The sequence below is a fragment of the Pelophylax lessonae genome, assembly GCF_965119305.1.
Source record: "Pelophylax lessonae genome assembly, chromosome: 5".
NCBI lineage: Eukaryota > Metazoa > Chordata > Amphibia > Anura > Ranidae > Pelophylax > Pelophylax lessonae.
This window is the reverse complement of record NC_138772.1, coordinates 130,754,849-130,776,686: the sequence shown is the minus strand read 5'-3', so window position 1 is coordinate 130,776,686 and position 21,838 is coordinate 130,754,849. Positions and strand designations below refer to the sequence as shown.

At 44.0% G+C, this 21,838-nt stretch overlaps 1 protein-coding gene across 1 annotated transcript in view; it reads right to left on the bottom strand.

Moving 5' to 3' along the window:
• Positions 1-21,838, bottom strand: part of LOC309556442 (serine/threonine-protein kinase 31-like) — a gene marked incomplete at its 3' end in the record, with an annotated part of 195,042 nt that overhangs the window by 45,179 nt on the left and 128,025 nt on the right. Inside the window, exon 4 of the mRNA XM_082258904.1 lies at positions 1,219-1,368. Within this exon, the coding sequence (XP_082115030.1) occupies positions 1,219-1,368 (150 nt within the window). The remainder of the gene's footprint in view (positions 1-1,218; positions 1,369-21,838) is intronic.

The window sequence follows — 21,838 nt, the reverse complement described above, 5'->3', positions numbered from 1 at the left end:
TGGGTGCGGAAGGACCCGCTTTTGGCTTACCAGAGCAGGTCCCTATTGGAACCTCCGGAGGAGGTCCTTACAGAAATAGATCCCTTGTGTAGAAATCCTACTTAACAATATCATCCCGGGAGGATCTGAACAGGGGATTCCCCCACAAAAGGAAGATCAGATAAGGCCTTCTTGGAAGTCTGATACGCAGACAAGCATTTCAGCCATATTCTGCGTGGAAGGACCACTGCTGTTATTGAGAGTCTAGTGACTAAAAGAAGCACATCCTGAAACGCATTACAAATAAACTGCAATCCCTGGTCCAACTGCCAACTGGTCCGCCAGCTTTGCAAAGGCAGGGAGAAGCTGTGTAAAAGAGGAATCATCCTCACTATCAGAACACTTGAAGTACGTGGACCCACAGTGGCTTTTTAGAGGGACTGGGGGGGGGGGTGGAGGGGAAGGGAGAGGGGGGACACTAAACCACACCATAGAACAAGGTGAGCAGAACTCCGGACAGACCACCGCACCATCTTGGAATGGGGGTTCTGCGGGCCAGAAGTGCACCGCAACTCTGATTCGTGACAAGGTGTGAGGGTCCTCGTGAGACGTTTAACTCGGCCAGCCCCCGTCTAGTGGGGCTATGTCACGGCCGACATAACACGGAGTTGAGATCGGGTCGCGCTCGCTGGCCAGACAGGGGAGACCGTAAGGATCTAGAATGTCCAGTGCGTGACCCAGTCCGGCAGTTGACTGTAGTTCTCACAAGAACAGAATATAATAAAAGAGGAACAAAAATCCATTTAAAAAAAGGAAAAAATGCTAGGACCGGAGATTCCAGCAAGGAACTTGGTCCTTACTCCTGACTAGCTAGAAAAAAAACCTATAGCAGAAGTTAGTGTATATTCCCTGGGACTGCCCCATAGGCATGGTAAAGCTTTTTCCTGCCTAGTTTCCTACTCCTGAAGGGGGCAGCATAACCCAATGGTAAACAAGATTCTGGAGCTGTGTCGTTCAATGAACAAAATAGAAATCCATATTTATAATAATGCATATCAAAGTTTACAAACTGATTTAGAATACAGTCAGATGCGTGTTTGACAATAATACAACAAAAATCAATATATTACTGATGAGTAATCTTTCCTTTCTCAGCTACAAAAAATAAAAAATAAATAAATAAAAACCCTATCGTAAACAATCACCTATTTTAAAAAAATATCTTACTATTAAGCTCACCTGCTCATAATCAGAAGAGGTATGAAGCTGAAGTCCCCAGAGTCTAAATTTCTGTGCCACAGGGGGCATCTGCAAATCTTCTGGCAGTTCAACAATGTTGGTTCGGTTTAATATTTCTGAATTTCCATAGTCAATATAAGTAACAGCACACTACATGGGGGGGAAAAAAAAAAAAACTGTGAATGATTAAAACTGTAGCTAAAGAAAAAAAAATGGATTTTTAATACATACTTACCTGTTAACCACTTTACTACCAGTCACGTAACCTCTACGTCAGCAGACTTTGCGGGGTTATACCGGGATGATGCCTCTAGCTAGAGGCATCATCCCGGTACCGTTGTTTGAAGCCGACGGTCGGCTTTCCGTCGGTAACGATCGATGCGGCTCGGGAGCCGCTCGATCGTTACCCGGGGGGGCGGGAGGGGACGTCCCCCCCCTCCCGCCGCCTTCCGCGGCTTTGCTCGGGGCTACCGTCCCACCGGGAGCCCCGAGCACCCAGCCGGCACGTCCGCCGGCTGGATGGAGTCCCGATGAATGCCGGAAACGGCATCGATCGGGTCTCCGATGACGTAACCCGGAGGCGGCGTCCATGACGTCACTTCCGGGTTACTGTGCTGCAAAAGGCGGCAGATTTGAAAAACGGCTGTATGCAAAAATGCCGTTTTCGGCGTTTTGCATACAGGGAAGTGTAGTGGAGGGGTCTAGGGTCTTTTAGACCCTCGATCCCTCCATAAAGTGTACCTGTCACGACATATTGCTGTCACCAGGGATGTTTACATTGCTTGTGACAGCAATAAAAGTGATCAGATTTTTTTTTTTTTTTTAAAAACCTGTAATAAAGTTTAAAAAAAAAGAAAAAATAGGAAAAAAAAAAAAAAAAAATTTAGCCGTCCCCGTCACCGTTAGCTCGCGCACAAAAAAAAACGTATACGCAAGTCGAGCCGCAAATGAAATCGCTGTTCAAACCACACATGTGAGGTATCGCCGCGATCGCCAGAGCGTGGGCAATAATTAAAAAAAAAGAGCTACACTCTAACTCTAAACTGGTAACCGTTAAATAAATTTAAAGCGTCGCAGATTGAGATCTCTATTGACCGTAGTTTGTCGCCATCCCACGGGGGGGCGCAATTTTAAACCGTAACATGTTTGGTATCTATTTACTCGGCGTGACATCATCTTTCACAATATACAAAAAAAATGGGCTAACTTTACTGTTTAGTATTTTTTAAATGCAGTGAAATGTGATTTTTCAAATTTTTTCCAAAAAAATGGCGTTTTAAAGACCGCTGCGCAAATTCCGCGTGACAAAAAATTTTGCAATGACCGACATTTTATTCTCCAGAGTCTTTGCTAAAAAAATATATATAATGTTTGGGGGTTCTAAGTAGTTTTCTAGGAAAAAATACTGGTTTTAACTTGTGAACAAAAAGTGTCCGAAATAGGGCTGGGGCTAAAGTGGTTAAAATCCATTTCTGGAAGTACATCACAGGACACAGAGCCATAAATCATAACATATGAGTTATATAGCCATCTACAGGTGAAGGGCACTGGCAACCAATCAGAAAGGATGCGCCCTATATAACCCCTCCCACACAGGAAGTACCTCAGTTTTGACGCAAGCAACAAAGGCCCCATAAAAGAGGGGAGGGACCTCTGTGTCCCGTAATGTACAAAATAGATTTTACAGGCATGTATGTATTAAAAATCCATTTTTCTATTCATACATCACGGGACACAGAGTCACAAATCCTAACATATGGGATGTCCCAAAGCAATGCATCTGGGGGGGAGGGACTCAAAAAAAAAAAACGTCACCTGACCACAAAAAGGATTACACCGTTGCCTACAGAACACTATGGCCAAATGCAGATTCCTCCTGGGTCCAAACATCCACTTGATAGAAATTAGTGAACGTATGCACAGACGACCAGGTCGCGGTCTTGCAAATCTGAGCGATAGAGGCTTGATGGCGATGTGCCCAAGGGGCACCTACTCCTCTGGTAGAATGTGCCTTTACAGGAAAAGGTGGAACCTTCTTTTCTTAATCATACGCCCGGGAAATAACCTGGCGAATTCAATGAGAAATCAGACTTAGATGCTGCCAACCCCTTCCTGGGCCCTTCTGGCAGCACAAACAAGCTCTCGGTCTTACGAATCCGAGCTGATCTCTCCAAGTAAACTTAAGTGCACGCATTACATCAAGTGAATGCAATGACTTTTCCTCCTCTGACTGAAGATCTGGGAAAAAGGAAGGTAGTATGATGTCCTGATTCAAATGAAAGGCCGACACCACCTTGAGCAAAAAAACCTAGGTGTGGACGTAGAATCGCCCTATCTCGATGAAAAATCAAGAATGGCTCTTCACAAGAAAGAGCTGCTAGTTCCGATACCCTTCTAGCCAAGGTTATCGCAATCACAAAGACCAGTACCTTGGTGAGAAGAACCAGGGGAACCTGCCCCAGAGGTTCAAAAGGCTATCTTTGTTAAACTGCCAGCACCAAATGTAAGTCCCAAGGACACAATGGTGGCATCACAGGTGGACGCAAACTTCATTCCCCAGCGAATGGGAAGCAATTGGTTCTTTGAAGAAACCCGATGAGGCTGAAATTTGAACTTTAATAGTGCTCAAGCTAATTTCATATCTACCCCTGCTTGAAGGAAAGCTAGATTTCTCCGGATTATATATTTGCAGGAACGCCATTTCCTGGCTTCACACCAGGTAATGTAGGTTTTCCAGACCTTTTAAGAAATGTTTCTAGACGCTGGTTTCCTAGCATTTATCAAGGTTTAAACTGCAGGGCCTGGTACACCATGCTCCTTCAAGATTAAAGCTTCAATGGCCAAGCCGTCAAATTTAGAGACTATACAGCAGGGTTGAATATCGGACCTTGACCGAGTAGGTCCCGACACAGTGGAAGAACCCGAGGCATCGTCACTGCCAACCTTTAGATTTGTGCATACCAAACCCTCCTCGGCCATGCCGGAGCTACCAGGATCACTGGTTTGCCCTCCAGGTGGATCCTACGCAACAGACGTGGTATCAGCCACACTGGAGGAAAGGCATAAATCAGGGAATACTCCCCCCAAGGAGTCACCAAAGCATCCACTCCGACTGCGAGTGGATCCCTGGTCCTGGACACAAATCTCTTCAACTTGTTGTTGAACCTAGATGCCAACAGATCTACGTCCGGGACAACCCAGCATAGGCAGATTGATGAAAAATCCCAGGATGTAAGGACCATACCCCCGGAAATATCTGTTGACGGCTCATAAAATCTGCCTGACCGGTCTCTAAACCTGAAATAAAAACTGCTGTCAGGCATGGCACAAACTTCTCTGCCCAGGATAGGATGATATCCACCTCTTTCTGGGCTGACTGACTTTGTGCCTCCTTTATGGTTGATATAAGCCACGGCCATGGCGTTGTCGGATTGCACCCTGACAGGGTGACCCCCAAGTCTGGGCGTCCAGTATTTCAAAGCCTGACTGACTGCTCGGATTTCCAGAATGTTGTTCGGGAGACCTTTTTCTCTACACAAGACAATTTCCCCTCAACAGTGGCTTCCTCCAGAACTGCTCCCCAGCCAGAGAGACCGGCATCTGTAGTCATCACCTTCCCGGTTACTGGAAGAAAGGATTTCCCCTTCTCCAGATTTATGGTCATTAACCACCAAATCAGACTCAACGTACTCTTCGTACCAAAGACATGGACCAGTCCAGAGACTGAACCCTTCCGGTCCATATAGAAAGAATGCTGTTCTGTAAAGATCTGGCATGGATTTGAGCATAGGGAATTGCCTCGAAAGCGGACACCATCTTCACGAATATCATAATGCAAAGACGTATAGAAGGATATCTCAGCTTTCCAACAGACTAAACCAAATCTTTCAGGTCTGTGACCTTTCTTGTTGGACAAATATCTTTGCCTGTGCTGTGTCCACCAAAACACCCAGATATTCCAGTAATGCTGAATTTGCCAAGTTCAGTATACAACCCAAAGTCGATCTATCTATAAATAGAATGTCCAGATGTCCTAGTACAGATATCCCTCAGGACCTTAGAACAGCCAATACTGTGGCTAGGTTTTTTGTGAACACGCTTGGAGCTGTGGCTAACCCAAAGGCCAGGGAAACAAAGAAAAACTGGATTTTTGACTTACCGTAAAATCCTTTTCTCTTAAGTTGATTGACGGACACAGTTCTCTGATTCATATCAGTAGGGTAATACTGTCCCCTACAGGAGAAGGACACTAGGCAGAAAAAAGTTCTGGCTACACCTATGGGCAGTCCCGGAGGGTACACCCTCTCTCTTCATGCATAGGATGCCAGTTCTGTATCAAAGCGTGTCAGAAAAGTAACACCAACCCAACTCAAAATAAAGGGACGGGTACTGCGTCCATCAAACTTAAGAGAAAAGGATTTTACGGTAAGTCAAAAATCCATATTTCTCTTTTGTTCATTGACGGACGCAGTTCTCTTTGATTCATATCAGTAGGGACGTCCCAAAGCAGTGCCATAAAATGAGGGGTGGAACAGCAGAAAAGAACAAGTCCCTAAGGCCAAACATAGCCAACCAGGCAACATAGGACCCATCGGCACAAAAGATGAGGCCCACCTGAAAACAGTAAACACCCTCATGGAAAGCCAAAAGCCCTCCAAACAGCAGCCAGCAAAAAACCTTACGGCCGAAAAGAGGCATCTGCAGATGCCAGCACATCCACCTTCTAAAACATGGTAAAGGTGTGAACAGACTAGTGGGTAGCCGTCTTGCAACCTGGAGCACAGATGCCCACAAGGCGAAAAGCCCAGGAAGCACTAGGCGCCCGAGGAGAACGCGCCGAAAAAGGGAAAGGTAGGACTTGACCCCTAATTGAATAAACCTGCACAACTGTCTGTCCGATCCATCCAGGAATAGACGCAGCAGACGCAGGCAGTTCCGTTCACAGGCCATCCGGAAGTACAGAGAGCGTGTCTGATGCACAAAAAGACTCAGTAGTCGCCAAGTACACCTGGAGTGCCCGCACTCGAAACAGAGTAAGCAATGCACATAAGGTAGGCAGGGGATACCCTAGAAGGCTTTCAAACAGAGGGTCTAAAAGAACCGACTGTACCAAATCAAGGTCCCCAGTGGATGACGGAGGTCGCACCGGAAGCACCAAGCGTCGCACCCCCTGGAAGAAGTCACGCTACAGGGCACAGGCGGCCGAAGGCCTTCGGAAGAAATTTGCCAAAACCGAAACCTGACCCTTGACAGTACTCAAGGCCAACTGGTGATCAACTCCCCATTGAAGGAAGCCAAGATACGGGCCAACGAGTAAGAGCGAGGGGGAGCCCATGCAATATACGACTGTCTCGTATGATGAACAAAAAAGCAGCCAAACCCCCATCCTTCGGCACCTGGCATTCAACCGCCAAGTCGGCAAAGTCAGCGACCGCAAAGTCGGATGGAGGATTGGAGGATGGGCCATGGAGACAATAACTCCTCCCGAGAGGAATTCACCAAGGAGCGTCTGCGGTCAATCTGACCTGGCCGGCGTACCAAGCTCGCGAGGCCCGTCCGGGGAAACAAGAAAGACCGGAATCCCTTCCGCCTCTATCCTTCGAAAAATTCTTGGCAGCAACTTGGGAGGAGGAAAGGAAGACCGCAGCTGAGACTGACCTTCATCCGTGAGCACGCACACATGACCATGCCAGCAGCAATCGTGCGCAGGTGACCATGCTAAACTCCACTGCATCGTTCCAAGTTGAACCTAGCGAATGTTCTTGCCCTTGACAGAACCCATGGTGCCACCATTGCAGACAGCAAAAAGAGCAGCTCCAGATGGCATGTGAGCCACCTGCGCCCAAGGCGCAGCCGCCGTTGTGACCCCCAATCGCAGGGTGTCACGCACCGAAACAGCCAGTGCACCCACCAGCGCCTGTCGCGGCAGGGGAGGTAGAAATTTCATCCTCATCATCAGAGGAGACTGTGCGAGGTAAACGACCCGGCAGGGAGGCCCCACGTCTGCGGCAGCTGAGCCAGACTCAGACTCCAAGACATCAGATGAGGCATGGGTAGGCAGAGAAACGTCTCAGCGCACCTACCACCTTCACCCGGGCCAAAATGCTTCCCGAACTGCCGAAAAAGCATTGACGGACAGTGGAGAGGGGGTCAGATGGAAACAAATGGCCTGCAGGGTCCATACTAAACCCGAGGAACCGCCAGCAACTTTTAAAAAAGACATTTTTTTTTTAAAGCGGCCCCAAAGCACTACAGTGCCCCCCGGAGGTCAGGCACATGCTAACAGACCCCCATAGAGAGGGAGAGACCACCCTCATGACACACTGTCCTCCAGGCACTCCCACCGGCCTCCACAGAAAAAAATCCACTGCAAAATGGCAGAAAACCGGTGTACCAAGATAGCCGCTCCCATAGAAGCAGACAGAGGCTACAACAAAATGGCGGCCCCGTGAATCACGGTAATCGGGGCCCACAGGGGGACCCCCCAAACACCAATCTACACCATCCATAGCAGAAAACCCCACCAAGGGCTCCCTCCTGCAGGATCGGTCAAGCCCCGTGGACAGCGCACTCCCCCGGCCCCCCATGCGGCCTGCACACTAGGCCTCCGCCTCAGGTAGGCTCAAACAGTCCCCTATGTGGGAGGGTGGGATAAGGGGAGGAGGGTCAAAACAGGACAGAGGGGGGGCTGTCGACCAAATAGGAACGCTGCAACATCAGCCTTGACACTGTCGTGTGCGTCCTGGCGAGATGTTTAACTTGCAGGGCCAGTCCCCGTCCAGCGGGACCATGTCGCTGCCAACCCAGCGCGGAGCTAAGGCCTGCACGCGCTCGATGGCCAGACTGGGGTGACCACTGGATATGGGGGTCCAGTCTGTCGCCCAGGACCAGAGATCCCAGCAAGGAACTAGGTCCTTACTCCTGACTAGGCAGATAAAAACTGGCATCCTATGCAGGAAGAGAGAGGTTGTACCCTCCGGGACTGCCCATAAGCGTAGCCAGAACTTTTTTCTGCCTAGCGTCCTACTCCGGTAGGGGGCAGAATTACCCTACTGATATGAATCAGCGACAACTGCGTCCATCAATGAACGATAGAGAAAGCAACATTTTGCGTTGAAAAAAGTCCTTGACCCATTCCAAAAAAAAAAAAAAAAGCAAAGCTGTGAACTTGTCCCATAGGAAACCATGTTACATTAACTGTAGTGCGTTTCTTTAAAAAGCACCAAAAAATGCATAGGTGTGAACCAGGCCTAAGACGTTTAGCAGCAGCAGCAGCATGCTTTTTTTGTATCACCTGTCATAATGGGGTTAAAAAAACTAAAATGAGCCCTTTATAGTACAAAGAGCAGATAAACGCTACTATAAGGGATTCATTTTTACTGTGAAACAGTGAAAGTAATATATATTACTTATATCATATATATAATAAATACACCCAGAAGTAGGATACAGTGCCTTGCGAAAGTATTCAGCCCCATTGAACTTTGCGACCTTTTGACACATTTCAGGCTTCAAACAAAAAGATATAAAACTGTAATTTTTTGTGAAGAAACAACAAGTGGGACACAATCATGAAGTGGAACTAAATTTATTGGATATTTCAAAATTTGTTAAATAAAAAACTGAAAAATTGGGCATGCAAAATTATTCAGCCCCTTTACTTTCAGTGCAGCAAACTCTCTCCAGAAGTTCAGTGAGGATCTCTGAATGATCCAATGGTGACCTAAATGACTAATGATTATAAATAGAATCCACCTGTGTGTAATCATGTCTCCGTATAAATGCACCTGTACGGTGATAGTCTCAGAGGTCCGTTTAAAGCGCAGAGAGCATCACGAAGAACAAGGAACACACCAAGCAGGTCGGAGATACTATTGTGGAGAAGTTTAAATTTGTGGAAAAGTTTAAGATTGAGTTTAAGAAGTTTAAGATTTGGATACAAAAAGATTTCCCAAGCTTAAAAACATCCCAAGGAGCACTGTGCAAGCGATAATATTGAAATGGGAGTATCAGACCACTGCAAATCTACGAAGACCTGGCCGTCCCTCTAAACTTTCAGCTCATACAAGGAGAAGACTGATCAGAGATGCAGCCAAGAGGCCCATGATCACTCTGGATGAACTGCAGAGATCTACAGCTGAGGTGGGAAACTCTGTCCATCAGTCGTATACTGCACAAATACTGGAAGAGTGGCAAGAAGAAAGCCATTTCCTAAGGATATCCATAAAAAGTGTAGTTTAAAGTTTGCCACAAGCCACCTGGGAGACACACCAAACATGTGGAAGAAGGTGCTCTGGTCAGATGAAACCAAAATTGAACTTTTTGGCAAGAATGCAAAACGTTATGTTTGGCATAAAAGCAACATAGCTCATCACCCTGAACACACCATCCCCATTGTCAAACATGGTGGTGGCAGCATCATGGTTTGGGCCTGCTTTTCTTCAGCAGGGACAGGGAAGATGGTTAAAATTGATGGGAAGATGGATGGAGCCAAATACAGGACCATTCTGGAAGAAAACCTGATGGAGTCTGCAAAAAGACCTGAGACTGGGACGGAGATGTGTCTTCCAACAAGACAATGATCCAAAACAAAGCAAAATCTACAATGAAATGGTTCACAAATAAACATATCCAGGTGTTAGAATGGCCAAGTCAACCCAGACCTGAATCCAATCGAGAATCTGTGGAAAGAACTGAAAACTGCTGTTCACAAATGCTCTCCATCCAACCTCACTGAGCTCAAGCTGTTTTGCAAGGAGGAATGGGCAAAAATTTCAGTCTCTCGATGTGCAAAACTGATAGAGACATACCCCAAGCGACTTACAGCTGTAATCGCAGCAAAAGGTGGCGCTACAAAGTATTAACTTAAGGGGGCTGAATAATTTTGCACGCCCAATTTCAGTTTTTTATTTGTTAAAAAAGTTTGAAATATCCAATAAATTTCCTTCCACTTCATGATCGTGTCCCACTTGTTGATTCTTCACAAAAAATTACAGTTTTATATCTTTATGTTTGAAGCCTGAAATGTGGCAAAAGGTTGCAAAGTTCAAGGGGGCCGAATACTTTCGCAAGTCACTGTATATGGGCATTTTAAATAGGAGTCAGACATGAAGCTACAGTTTATGAAGGGTAGAAAGGATATGTCAATCTTTTATATTAAAGTAGTACTAAAAGCTGAAAGTTTTTCCACAGATATGATCATTTTAGATACAATACTGGTAAAAGTTTACTTAAAATGTAAATGTAATGCCTTACATTTCCTCCATACTGGTAAAGGTTTGCCTTATATTTCCTCCAGTCTATCAGCCCCCACCTTCTCAAGGTTCCGATGCTGATCTTCCCTGCACACAGTCTTTAGAGTGATTTTTTTTTTAAAAACCACAAACATTTTATAATTACCTGCTCTGTATAATGCGCTTGCACAGAGCAGCCCTGATTCACCTCTTCTGGGGTCCCCCACCAACGCTTCTGGCTCCTCTTGCCTTCAGAGTGCCCCAATAGCAAGGTAAAAAAAAAAAAAACTTCTGCCTTTAGAACCACTCACTTCCTGCCCAGGACTACATGTCCCATGAGGCATTGCTCCTCACATGTTCACAAGTTCTCAGGCACTTACTGACATGTATGGTGTACTGAGCTGTATGTGTGCTTCATTGTATTCCCTGATATGTAAACAAATAATGCATTCTGTATGCAGGACAACTAGTCACCTGACCGATTAATCGATTATGAAAATAGTTAATAACTATTTTCATAATCGATCGATTAGTTGTTTCAGCCCTAGGTGCAAGACAGGACTCTAAGAGAGCTGTTTTTGTCTCACGATCAGGCATGGGTATGGTTCCCGGCATGGACTAGGTGGGGGATCGAGCTAATGAAACGGTTGAATAATTTATCGTCCATTGTGGACGAGACGTTCAATGAAACCATTGAAGCTGTAGGGAAGTTACTCAAGAGCAGAGACAAATGAAGACTTTAGTACTGTAGGAGAAAATGGCACTAGATTATCTTTTAGCTTTCAAAGGGGGGTTTCTGTGAATTCATAGGGGAAGACTGCTGTACCTGGATAGCAGACACCAGTGATAAGGTCCAGGCCCATATGGATAAGGTAACTTCATTGCAAGGCCGAGCCAGAGCTATAGCTAGCGAGGGTTGGAATCCTTTTAATGCTTTGGGAGGTTTTGGGGATTTTTTTTGTTCTCCATTGGATCTTGGTTGAAGGAAATAGGAGTACATATACTTATAATGTTCTTGTTTCTATTCCTCCTATACGATCCTGTTGTCTGGTCGACCGAGTCGCCAAAGCCCGAGCAGATGACCTCGTTCTGATCACTGAGACAAGACGCCCTGGGATCCTGCCCCTGGATCCGACGCCAAGGACCCCAGCCTGACCACTGATCCACACATCCCATCATCTCATGTCCTCCCTCTTCAGTCACCTCCCAAAGAGCGGAACCCAAGTGTCGTTTCCATTCGATGGATTGTTTTTACCCGTTATCTTTTTTCTTTTTATAAACTTTTTGAAATGGATTGCTTTTATCGTGAGAAGAACTGTTCTTTTTATTTAGAAGAAGAAGATTCATGAAGGGACACATGGGATCATATGACAAAGAGGAGGGGCTGTTGTGGAAATTTTATTATTTATATGTACATTTCTTTAGGATGTATTTTTAGTTAAATTGCCATTTCTCCCAGAGTCAGTTTACCGGTAATCGCTATGCACAGCGAATATTGCTTCAACTGGCATTGAGGAAAGATCTGGTAGTGGAAATCTTCCATTAGATGGGATTGCACAATACTTGTAGCCTGATTTTTGGCAGCGCAAGGAGAAATCCATCGCACAAATATATACCCGCCATCTGGGGCCCCGGCTATTCACTGCGGAGATGCGTTTGTGAAGTAGAATTTTTATCGTTTTACCAAGAATAATAGAAGGCATCTTTCTGTTATATTTGATCCATATGGCTGAAATACTGCTGCTATTGTCTTATGCAGATATAATATAGCCTCAGACTGGAACAATAGCATGGTCACTATCAAATATGGTTTTCTATGAACTATATTATATAGGATCCACTAACCGGTAATAATGAGTCCATGCTTGTGAATGAGTGTGGCTGAGTCATGAGAGGCCATGTGCAGCCAGGTATCTTTGTTCAGGTGGCAGTTGGAGTCTCAGCATTCAGCCATGTTCATGCATAGGCATTCACACTATGTTTCTATTGTACTTCGAATGTATACACGTTCTGTTATTGGTGGTCTTGAAACCACTCCCTGTAACCCCCCTTTGTTCACTTGCTGTAAATAAAGCTAGCCTTGCTCTGGGACAGACGGAAGCAGACACACACGGAGGACACAGGAAGAGACGTTCTCACTCACACACACTCACGCATGCAGACACACACACCGAGGGACCCGGCAGATGGCATCAATATGACCCAGCGTCTGTTACTTTCTTCTCGTCGAGTGCGATGGCCTAACTTTATACAAGAGCTGTACATTGTACTTTCCAGTACAAGGGATTTATGGCGATTGGCGTGTATTAATATCCGCAAGTGCGCTTTTCAGCGCAGCAAACTCTTCAGCGCACGAGCGGGTTTCTATGCTCTAAACGCCAATACTTTCCTCAACATTTGTCACCCGATACTGCGGTCAGCACTCGCAGGTCAGGAGAATAATCGAGAAATACTGGCACCTTTTTTTGTGTGTTCCAGACACTGATGGCCGCACCCGTTTCATCAGGGCGGCTTCCGCTTCAGCATGGCTTGTATCTGGTCGCTCAGCAACCAGAGATGCCACTCCTGCCGAATGCCTCCACCCATTAGCGCGTCAGCTGTCCTCTGGCGCGGGAGGAAACACAGATGTCACTCATCCCCCCCCCCCCTACGCACAGGGGACCAATTGGGGCTCACACCAATTCCTTCCAGCTGTGGAGGATTGCAACAATCATTCCATTTCAATGGACAATAATTTAAAATGGCGGTTTGATCCATATACTGCTGCAGGGAGTGACCATCCAAGCAGGATTTTTTTCCTTACCATTTATTTCCTGTATAAACTCTTGGATGTATACTTATATGCATTTCTCTATAATTATTAGCACCATGTAACAATATATACATGTATGTCATTTGGCTGTACAGCCGTCTATAAAATGGGGCTTTCATTTTAATATCATATAATTTTAGGCTTATACGGCCATGGAATTTGTAATATTTTGCCCATATTTTGGGTTAATATTTTGTTTATGCCTCTAGTCACCATTTTTTGTTGTACTTCATGCATTCATGTTGTTTTTCAGACATGTATTCATGCACGGCTTTACTCACATGTATGCTTATATTTATATGCATACATACTTGTATTCTGTTTTTCTCTAGTTCAGCCTCATTACTTACCATCCACTATCCTCCATATATTTAACAGACCAATTCTACCTATCCCCCCATGTGTTGACCCTGTTTGAGCCCGTCTGGTCTTGTCAGTGAAACTGTTGCTCGTGGGGGGTCCTGGCATAGAAATTCCTATCCACTCCTTTATCTCTCTCTGCTGCTGATCATCTCACTGTTGGTTTTAATATGTGGTTGTTCTCAATGCCTCTAATGACTTCTAATCTGCAAGTATATATGGTTGCCACCTGATGCTATGTTGGTCGCTATTAGATTAGCAATCTCCACACAACTTCTGTATTTATTTGCTCTAAAACCACATGTATTTATCTTCTTATAGAAGCAACTAGGCTATTACAAGACGTATGACACCCCTGAAGAAGGAATAATTAACCATTTCGAAATGCGTTGGGTTTGCTTGCCTTGTACCACATTTTTCCATCTCTGTGTTAGCCATCATCATGGAATGTTTATGTTGTTCATTTATATATTAGACATGTTTATGTCTTTTTTGCATGAACAACCATGCCTTATTTGTTGTTGAAAACAGTCATGTTTTTATCATTATCTATCAAATAAAAATGTATACTTTTATATAACTTCTCTATATCTACTCTCTATACTCTGCATGTAGGTCACTATAGTCCCAACTAGCGGGGAATTTTCTTTAAAAAATTAAGGACATTTCTAAGTGACCCCAAACTTAACGGTAGTGTGTGGATAGATATATATACACACACACAAAAATATATATATATTTATTTGGGATGCAGCGATCCGACTTTTTTGGTCCCGATCCCGATCTTTTGCTTTGTGAAATCGCCGATCCCGAGTCCGATCCGGAAGTACTGTTTTGTGAGCTTACAACGAAATAATACTTCCGGATCGGTATCGGCAGATACCTTATGACAATTGTGAATTCAAAATCTAAAATATCATGTAATCAAACACAAAAAAAAAAAAGGTAGTCACAAGAAAAAAAAAAACGTTTATTGCTTGAACATACAATAGCAATCAAACAGTAAACATTGTAAACTAAAGTGCAAAATCCTGCAAAGTGCAAACAGGAATTTAAATAAAAAAATGCAACATAGTAGCAGCCTCTCATAGTAGCAGCCTCTCTCAAGAAGATTGCATTTCTTCTCTTCTCTCTGTGTAAGGCTATTTCTCTTCTCATCCACAAACACAAACACCAACTGTGCTGAACAGAACACACTCTTACTTTCTGCATTAGTGCAGGGCAGGCACTGCAGGGGCAATACAACACCAGCAGCAACAACATAGCAGCCCGATTCCTGTCTTGACCAAAAGTTGGTCAAACAAGAACAACTTGATCAAACATACAAAATAAAATAGCATGTTGCGAACATGTAGTCCAGTGTCACACCACCATCCCACAGTAATTTGATGGTGGCGTCGGCGTGTGACACAGTGACACTGGACTACCTGTTCACATTAAAATGCCTTTTGTTTGTGTGATCAAGAAGTTGACTTGATTCACAGTCACACATGATGACAATGACACAAACATGACCTGAATGGTCACTTAAAGAAGAAGTAAAACGCAGCTATAAAAATCAAACTTTTACAATGTATTAAAAAGACATGCAATATAAAAATACATTACACATAAAATATTTACATCATAACCGTCTAAAAATACCTTTATTTCAAAGTTAAACTTTTTCCTTCTTCCTGGTCTCGGCCGTGCCATGTCATCTCCTGGATTATGCTCCCCCTGTGGCCGTCATTTCCGCCCTTACTGCATTCCTTGCATTTCTCTTTAATTGTAATGCAAACTCTCTGTGTAATACTGGCTCTCACTGTATTGTAAAGCTGCCATTTTTTCACTCACTCCCCCTCCTCTTGTGTTCTCTCACTTATTTACTCCCCCTCCCCCGTGAGAAAGGCACACAGCTAATCGCGAGACTTAGCTGTGCCGTTTTGAGACATACAGGGAGAGACAGGCATTTCCCTTGTTAATGAAACGGCACACATATGCCGTGGATTGAAAAACACACTGGGCATGCGCCAGACGTCATCACATATTACAGGAAGGATTACAGGAAGATTATAGAAGACATCTTTTACAGGCACCTATTGATTGCTTTCTTTAGGCAGATTATAATGAGCTGAAGTGAAAATGGGGAGTTTACAACCTCTTTAATTCTCTCTCAGCATCTCAAGAAGATTTGTAGACACTAGACAAGCATTTCTTTCTCTTCTCATCCACAAACACAAACTGTGAACAGAACACTCTCTCACTTTTAGTTCAGGGGGCAATACAACATAGCAGCAACAACATAGCAGCCTGAGTCTGACCTGACTAAAAGTTTGTCGAACAACAACAACTTGATCCCACATACAGATAGCATATTGTAAACATGTAGTCCAGTGTCACACCACCATCATCACACAGTAATTTGATGGTGGCATGTGACAGTGACACTGGACTACCTGTTTACATACAAATGCCATTTGTTTGTGTGATCACACATGACACAAAAACATGACCAGTATGGTCACTTAATCAACAAGGGCAAATTCTTTCTCATAAAGACAAGCATTTCTGCTCTCTCTGCTGTAAGTCTATTTCTCTTCTCATCCACAATGCTGGAAATGGTGCTGAACATTCTCTCACTTTCTACACTAGTGCAGGGGGCACGGAGGTATTTTGTGGCAGTGGCAGCAAGACAAGGTAATCTGTATTTGTTGACTCCCAAGAACTGGTATGGGTTGTCTGAGGCAGCGATGGTTTTCTCTGCAAAATAGCCATGCAGGGCTTGAGCTGCTTGCTGCATTGGGATCTAGTTCAAACTCCTCCACAATGTGGTCAAACTCTTGCATAAAGCTGCTCGGTGCTGCTGCTGCTTCCACCCGAGGGACCTTGTCTTGTGGTTCTGTGGTCTGTGATGCTCCAGCTCTGCTGTTCCAAGTCTTCCTCTAGTTCCGCTGTCAGTGCATCTTTTGCACGCTTTGCAGATTGTGCACTTGTAAAGTATCTGAAAAAGAAATAAAAACATAGGTTAGGCTAATTATGAAACACTTCATGACACTAACCTGAGGCTGAAAAGATATATATGTATATATATATATATATATATATATATATATATATATATATGTATATATACATATATATATATATATATATATATATATAAACTTGAATCAACCATCAGCCTCAGGTTTTTTTAAGGGTCATCAAGTGTTGGAATTTAAAATTTGCAGCAGCATAGCATGGCATCTAATCAAATACAGTAACACTAGCAGACGTGTTATTGTGGTCGTGGAGAGTGAAAATCTATAATAGTCGGATAATGATGAATGACAATGACAATGGTTCATTTATTGGGGCTATATAATATATAGACCTAAATAAATTAATTATGTCATTCATTATCATTGGCATTCAAATTTCTTATATGATAGATACATTTTATTCTCCTCTCCACAAGAACACTGTCTTCTGCTGTATTTGATGAGATGCCATGCTGCAGTGCTGACTGTGAATTTGGACATAGAAAAATTCTAACACTTGATGGGCTAATGTAATTAGTTAGGTTACACAATCTTCACTTACCTGTCTTTATATCTCGGGTCCAGCAGGGTGGCAAGTGCATATAGGGGTTCATCTTCCACAGTGTTGAAGCGTTTGTTGACAGCTTGAAGCATGGTTGTTGTCATTGTTTTGATGCCAGTATTCGCATTGCCTTCTTTAGCAAGGATGCGTTTGAGGACGGTGACAGCTGGAATGACGTCAGCGGTGGAGGAAGATGATGAGCTTACTTTGTTAGCTCTTCAAATGGTGCTAAAACAATGCTCGTTTTTTTCTAGCAAAGCCCACTGGTTAGCGGTCAGTGTACTCGGCAGTTCATCATGGTCAGCAATGTAAGCACAGAGGACTCGCTTCTGTTCCAGAAGACTGTATCAAGTACGTAGAATTCCACCTTTTTGACGTCTTGTTGCAGGCGTTTAGGTTGCATTTGCATCTGGAGCTTGATATCTTATAGCCTTGAATACGCAAGTTGAGAATGTTTAAAATGCCCCACAATTTGTCTACCGATTGTAATGGCATTGCTCACACTCCGTTGTGACAGTAGCCCCTCATTGACTGCAAGCTGTGAGAAAAGCAGCCTAAGCTCCGTACCCCCAGTTTGTCTATGGCCTTTTTCATGTTGCTTGCATGGTCTCTGAGTATGACATGCACTTTATTCAAAGGAGTGTGCCACTGGTCAAGTATAGCCTTAATTGTAGCTGAAATGGTATTGCTGGTGTGTGAACCATGAAAATTTTTAGCTTGAAGCATTGCACCGTGCGGTGTCCAGCTTGTGTCCAACCAGTGGACTGTTAAACTTAAAAGCGACATTGGACACACATCAGAGCTCCATATATCTGTAGTAAAGCTCATAGCCTTTATATCTTTAATCTCTTGAAACGTGTTGGCAAACTTTTTTGTACAGTTCAGGCACTGCGGTCTCAGAAAAATACTTGCGTGATGGAAGAGAGTACTTTGGCTCCAAGTGTTCCAGTAGGCGACAGAAGCCCTCATTTTCAACAACTGACATTGGTTGACCATCTAAACAATGAATTCCAAAACTTTCTGTGTTATTGCTGATGCTGTCATACTTTCCCTCAAACTTTTCGCGTCGTTGACATGCATCCTGCAAAGTTTGTTGCTGCTGGGCTGTATTGTCTTTGGTTTTGTTGAGCTGCAGGAATTCAGCGTGCTCCTTAGCGTGGTGTTTCTGGATGTGCCTGATTAAATTTGAACTTTGCAGTTATACCACCTCCCCTTGAAACATTCACTTTGCAGACATTGCAAACAGATGTGGAACTCGTTGGCATGGTGAGCGTGTAATACAGGGGTCTTCAAACTACGGCCCTCCAGCTGTTCCCATCATGCCTAGTCATGTCTGTGAATATCAGAGTTTTACAATGCCTCATGGGATTTGTAGTTCTGCAACAGCTGGAGGGCCGTAGTTTGAGGATCCCTGGTGTAATATCTCCACACTGCCGACTCTTTGGCACGCTCCATACCCGACACACACACGCGCGAGGCTGATTAATGACGTAGGTGCTGCGACGCCCCGGATCGGCCCGTGGGACGGCTAAATTTTATCGATCTCTGATCCAGCTCTTTTGCCCGGATTGGGGCCGATTTCCGATCCGAATATCGGATCGGTGCATCACTAATTATATATATACATATACACATACACACACTGTAAATATATACATACACATACACTTATATATATATACATACACACACACACAGTGAGGGGAAAAAGTATTTGATCCCCTGCTGATTTTGTATGTTTGCCCACTGACAAAGAAGTGATCAGTCTATAATGTTAGTGGTATGTTTATTTGAACAGTGAGAGACAGAACAAAAAAAATGTCCAGAAAACCGCATTGAAAAAAGTTATAAATTGATTTGCATTTAATGGGTGAAATAAGTATATGATCCACTATCAATCAGCAAGATTTCTGGCTCCAAGGTGTCCAATTAGGAGCACTCTTTTAAAGTTAGTGCTCCTAATCTCGGTTTGTTACCTGTATAAAAGACACCTGTCCACAGAAGCAATAAAACAGATTCATATCTCTCCAAGACCCAACAAGCTGTCCAAGGATGTCAGGGACAAGATTGTAAACCTACACAAGGCTTGAATGGACTACAATAACACCAAGCAGCTTGGTGAGAGGTAGACAACAGTTGGTGCAATTATTCACAAATGGATAAACACAACTGTCAATCTATCTCGGTCTGGGGCTCCATGGAGGATCTCACCTCGTAGAGATTCAGGATCATGAAAACGGTGAAGAATCAGCCCAGAACTACACGGGAGAATCTTTTTAATGATCCCAAGGCAGCTGGGACCATAGTCTCCAAGAAAAACAATTGGTAACACTACGCCATTTAGGACTGAAATCCTGTAGCGCCCGAAAGGTCCCCCTACTTAAGAAAGCACAAGTACAGGCCTGTCTGAAGTTTGCTAATGAACATCTGAATGGTTCAGAGGAGAACTGGGTGAAAGTTTTCTGGTCAGAAGATACCAAATTTGAGCGCTTTGGCATCAACTTAACTCGCCATGTTTGGAGAAGGAATGCTGCCTATGACCCCAAGAACACCATCCTTACCATCAAACATGGAGATGGAAACATTATGCTTTGGGGGTGTTTGTCTGCTAAGGGGACAGGACAACTTCACTGCATCAAAACGGTACGATGGATGGGGCCATGCACCATCAAAACTTGGGTGAGAATCTCCTTCCCTTAGCCAGGGAATTGAAAATGGGTCGTGGATGGGTATTCTAGCATGACAATGACTCAAAACACACAGCCAAGGCAACAACGAGTGGCTCAAGAAGAAGCACATTGAGGTCCTGGAGTGGCCTAGACAGTCTCGAGACATTAATCCCATAGAAGATATGTGGAGGAAGCTGAATATTCCAGTTACCAAACGTCAGCCTTGAAACCTTAATGATTTGGAGAGGATCTGCAAAGTAGAGTGGGACAAAATCTTTCCTGATGTGTAAAGAATCCGCGCTTAGGATGTTGGTGTATCACACTAAAAAGATTGCTGCCTGCAGCCCACCTCTAAAACTATAGTCCAGGGATATTTAGTTAAATAAAATCAGTAAAATGGGAGGTAGATGGCGCTGCCTGCATAAACCCCTAAATTTAATATGAATATACTATACTAATATACAGAATACATCTTAATAAAATGCTATATCGATAACATTCATAAAATTAAAGTGAATAAGTGCAAACACAGGGGGGTTAAAACCCTTACCTGAACGTGTCTAAGTGACTTGTGCAAGGAAGGGATACTTCAACTTCCTTAAAATGGGCTGAAAGGCCCTTAACAAAAAGTGCCCGAGTGACTGTGCAAGGAAGGAATAGCACCAAGAATTAGGCTCAACTTCCTTACAATAGAAAGAGTGAATGAGTTGTGGATGCAACTCAAATATGCAATGACTAGGTAGAAAAACTGTGAATAGTGTGAAAAGGCAAACTGTTGCAGAAAAACACATATGAAGCCTTTATATAAATTAATATAATAAACCAACAAGCCCAATGGGGCGAGCAGAAAATGCAAAAGAATATATATTGCATATGATGAGATTCACCAAAATCACATGCACATCAGAAAACTCTATAATAAAGTGCTAGTTTGTGCAAAAAGGTGCTCAGTAATTTACACAGATATTAAATAAATAAATATACATGTGCAAAAATACTAAAAAATTAGGTAAAGTGCTGAGATGAATATAAGTGATTTTAAAATCCAAACCGCACAAATACTATAAAAATAGCAAAAAAACTGAATTTTTGTAAAATCTTACCTGTAAAATTCCTTTCTCTGAGTCCTCCGACAGTCGCCGCCTCTTCATATTCGTCACAATGGGGTATTAGACTTTGTTTCGAAGGAGTAGCTAGGCAACAGAATATGTTAACATTAAAGCTTTTAACATATCCCACCCCCAGGGGGTGGTCCCCTCAGTCAATACCCTCCTACTTCCTGCATCCATATCTCAGTTTCAGTGGAATAGCAGTAGAGTATACAACCAAACCCAAAAAGAGGGGCGGGGGCGGCGACTGTCGGAGGACTCAGAGAAAGGAATTTTACAGGTAAGATTTTACAAAAATTCAGTTTTCTCTTACATCCTCCGACAGTCGCCGCCATCTTCATATTCGTCACAATGGGGACGTCCCAAAGCAGTGCAAACATGAGGGGTGGGAAACGCAGCCGCGCCGTAAGGCAACGCAGTCTCCACATCAAAGAAAGGAACCTTACCAAAGGAAGGAAACCAGCTGGGCAACATGAAAAAAACTTGCTCAACAGGAGCAACAACCCAGGAAAAGCAAATAACCCAGGGATAAAAAACATATCCCAAAACGCCAGGGGTCCAAAACAAGGGACCCTAAGGAACTGCCGCACTAAGAACCTTGCGGCCAAAGGAAGCATCTGCCGATGAATGAACATCCACTCTGTAGAATTTTGTGAAAGTGTGTACGGTCGACCAGGTCGCCGCCTTACACACCTGGGCCACAGAAGCCCCATGACGACAGGCCCAAGACGTACTCAGAGATCTAGTAGAGTGCGCCTTCACAGGCATAGGGGGAACTTTTCCCTGCAAAGCATAGGCTTGTTCAATGGTCTGTCTGATCCATTTGGCGATGGTAGAAGCCGACGCCGCCAAGCCCTTCCGAGGACCTTCCGG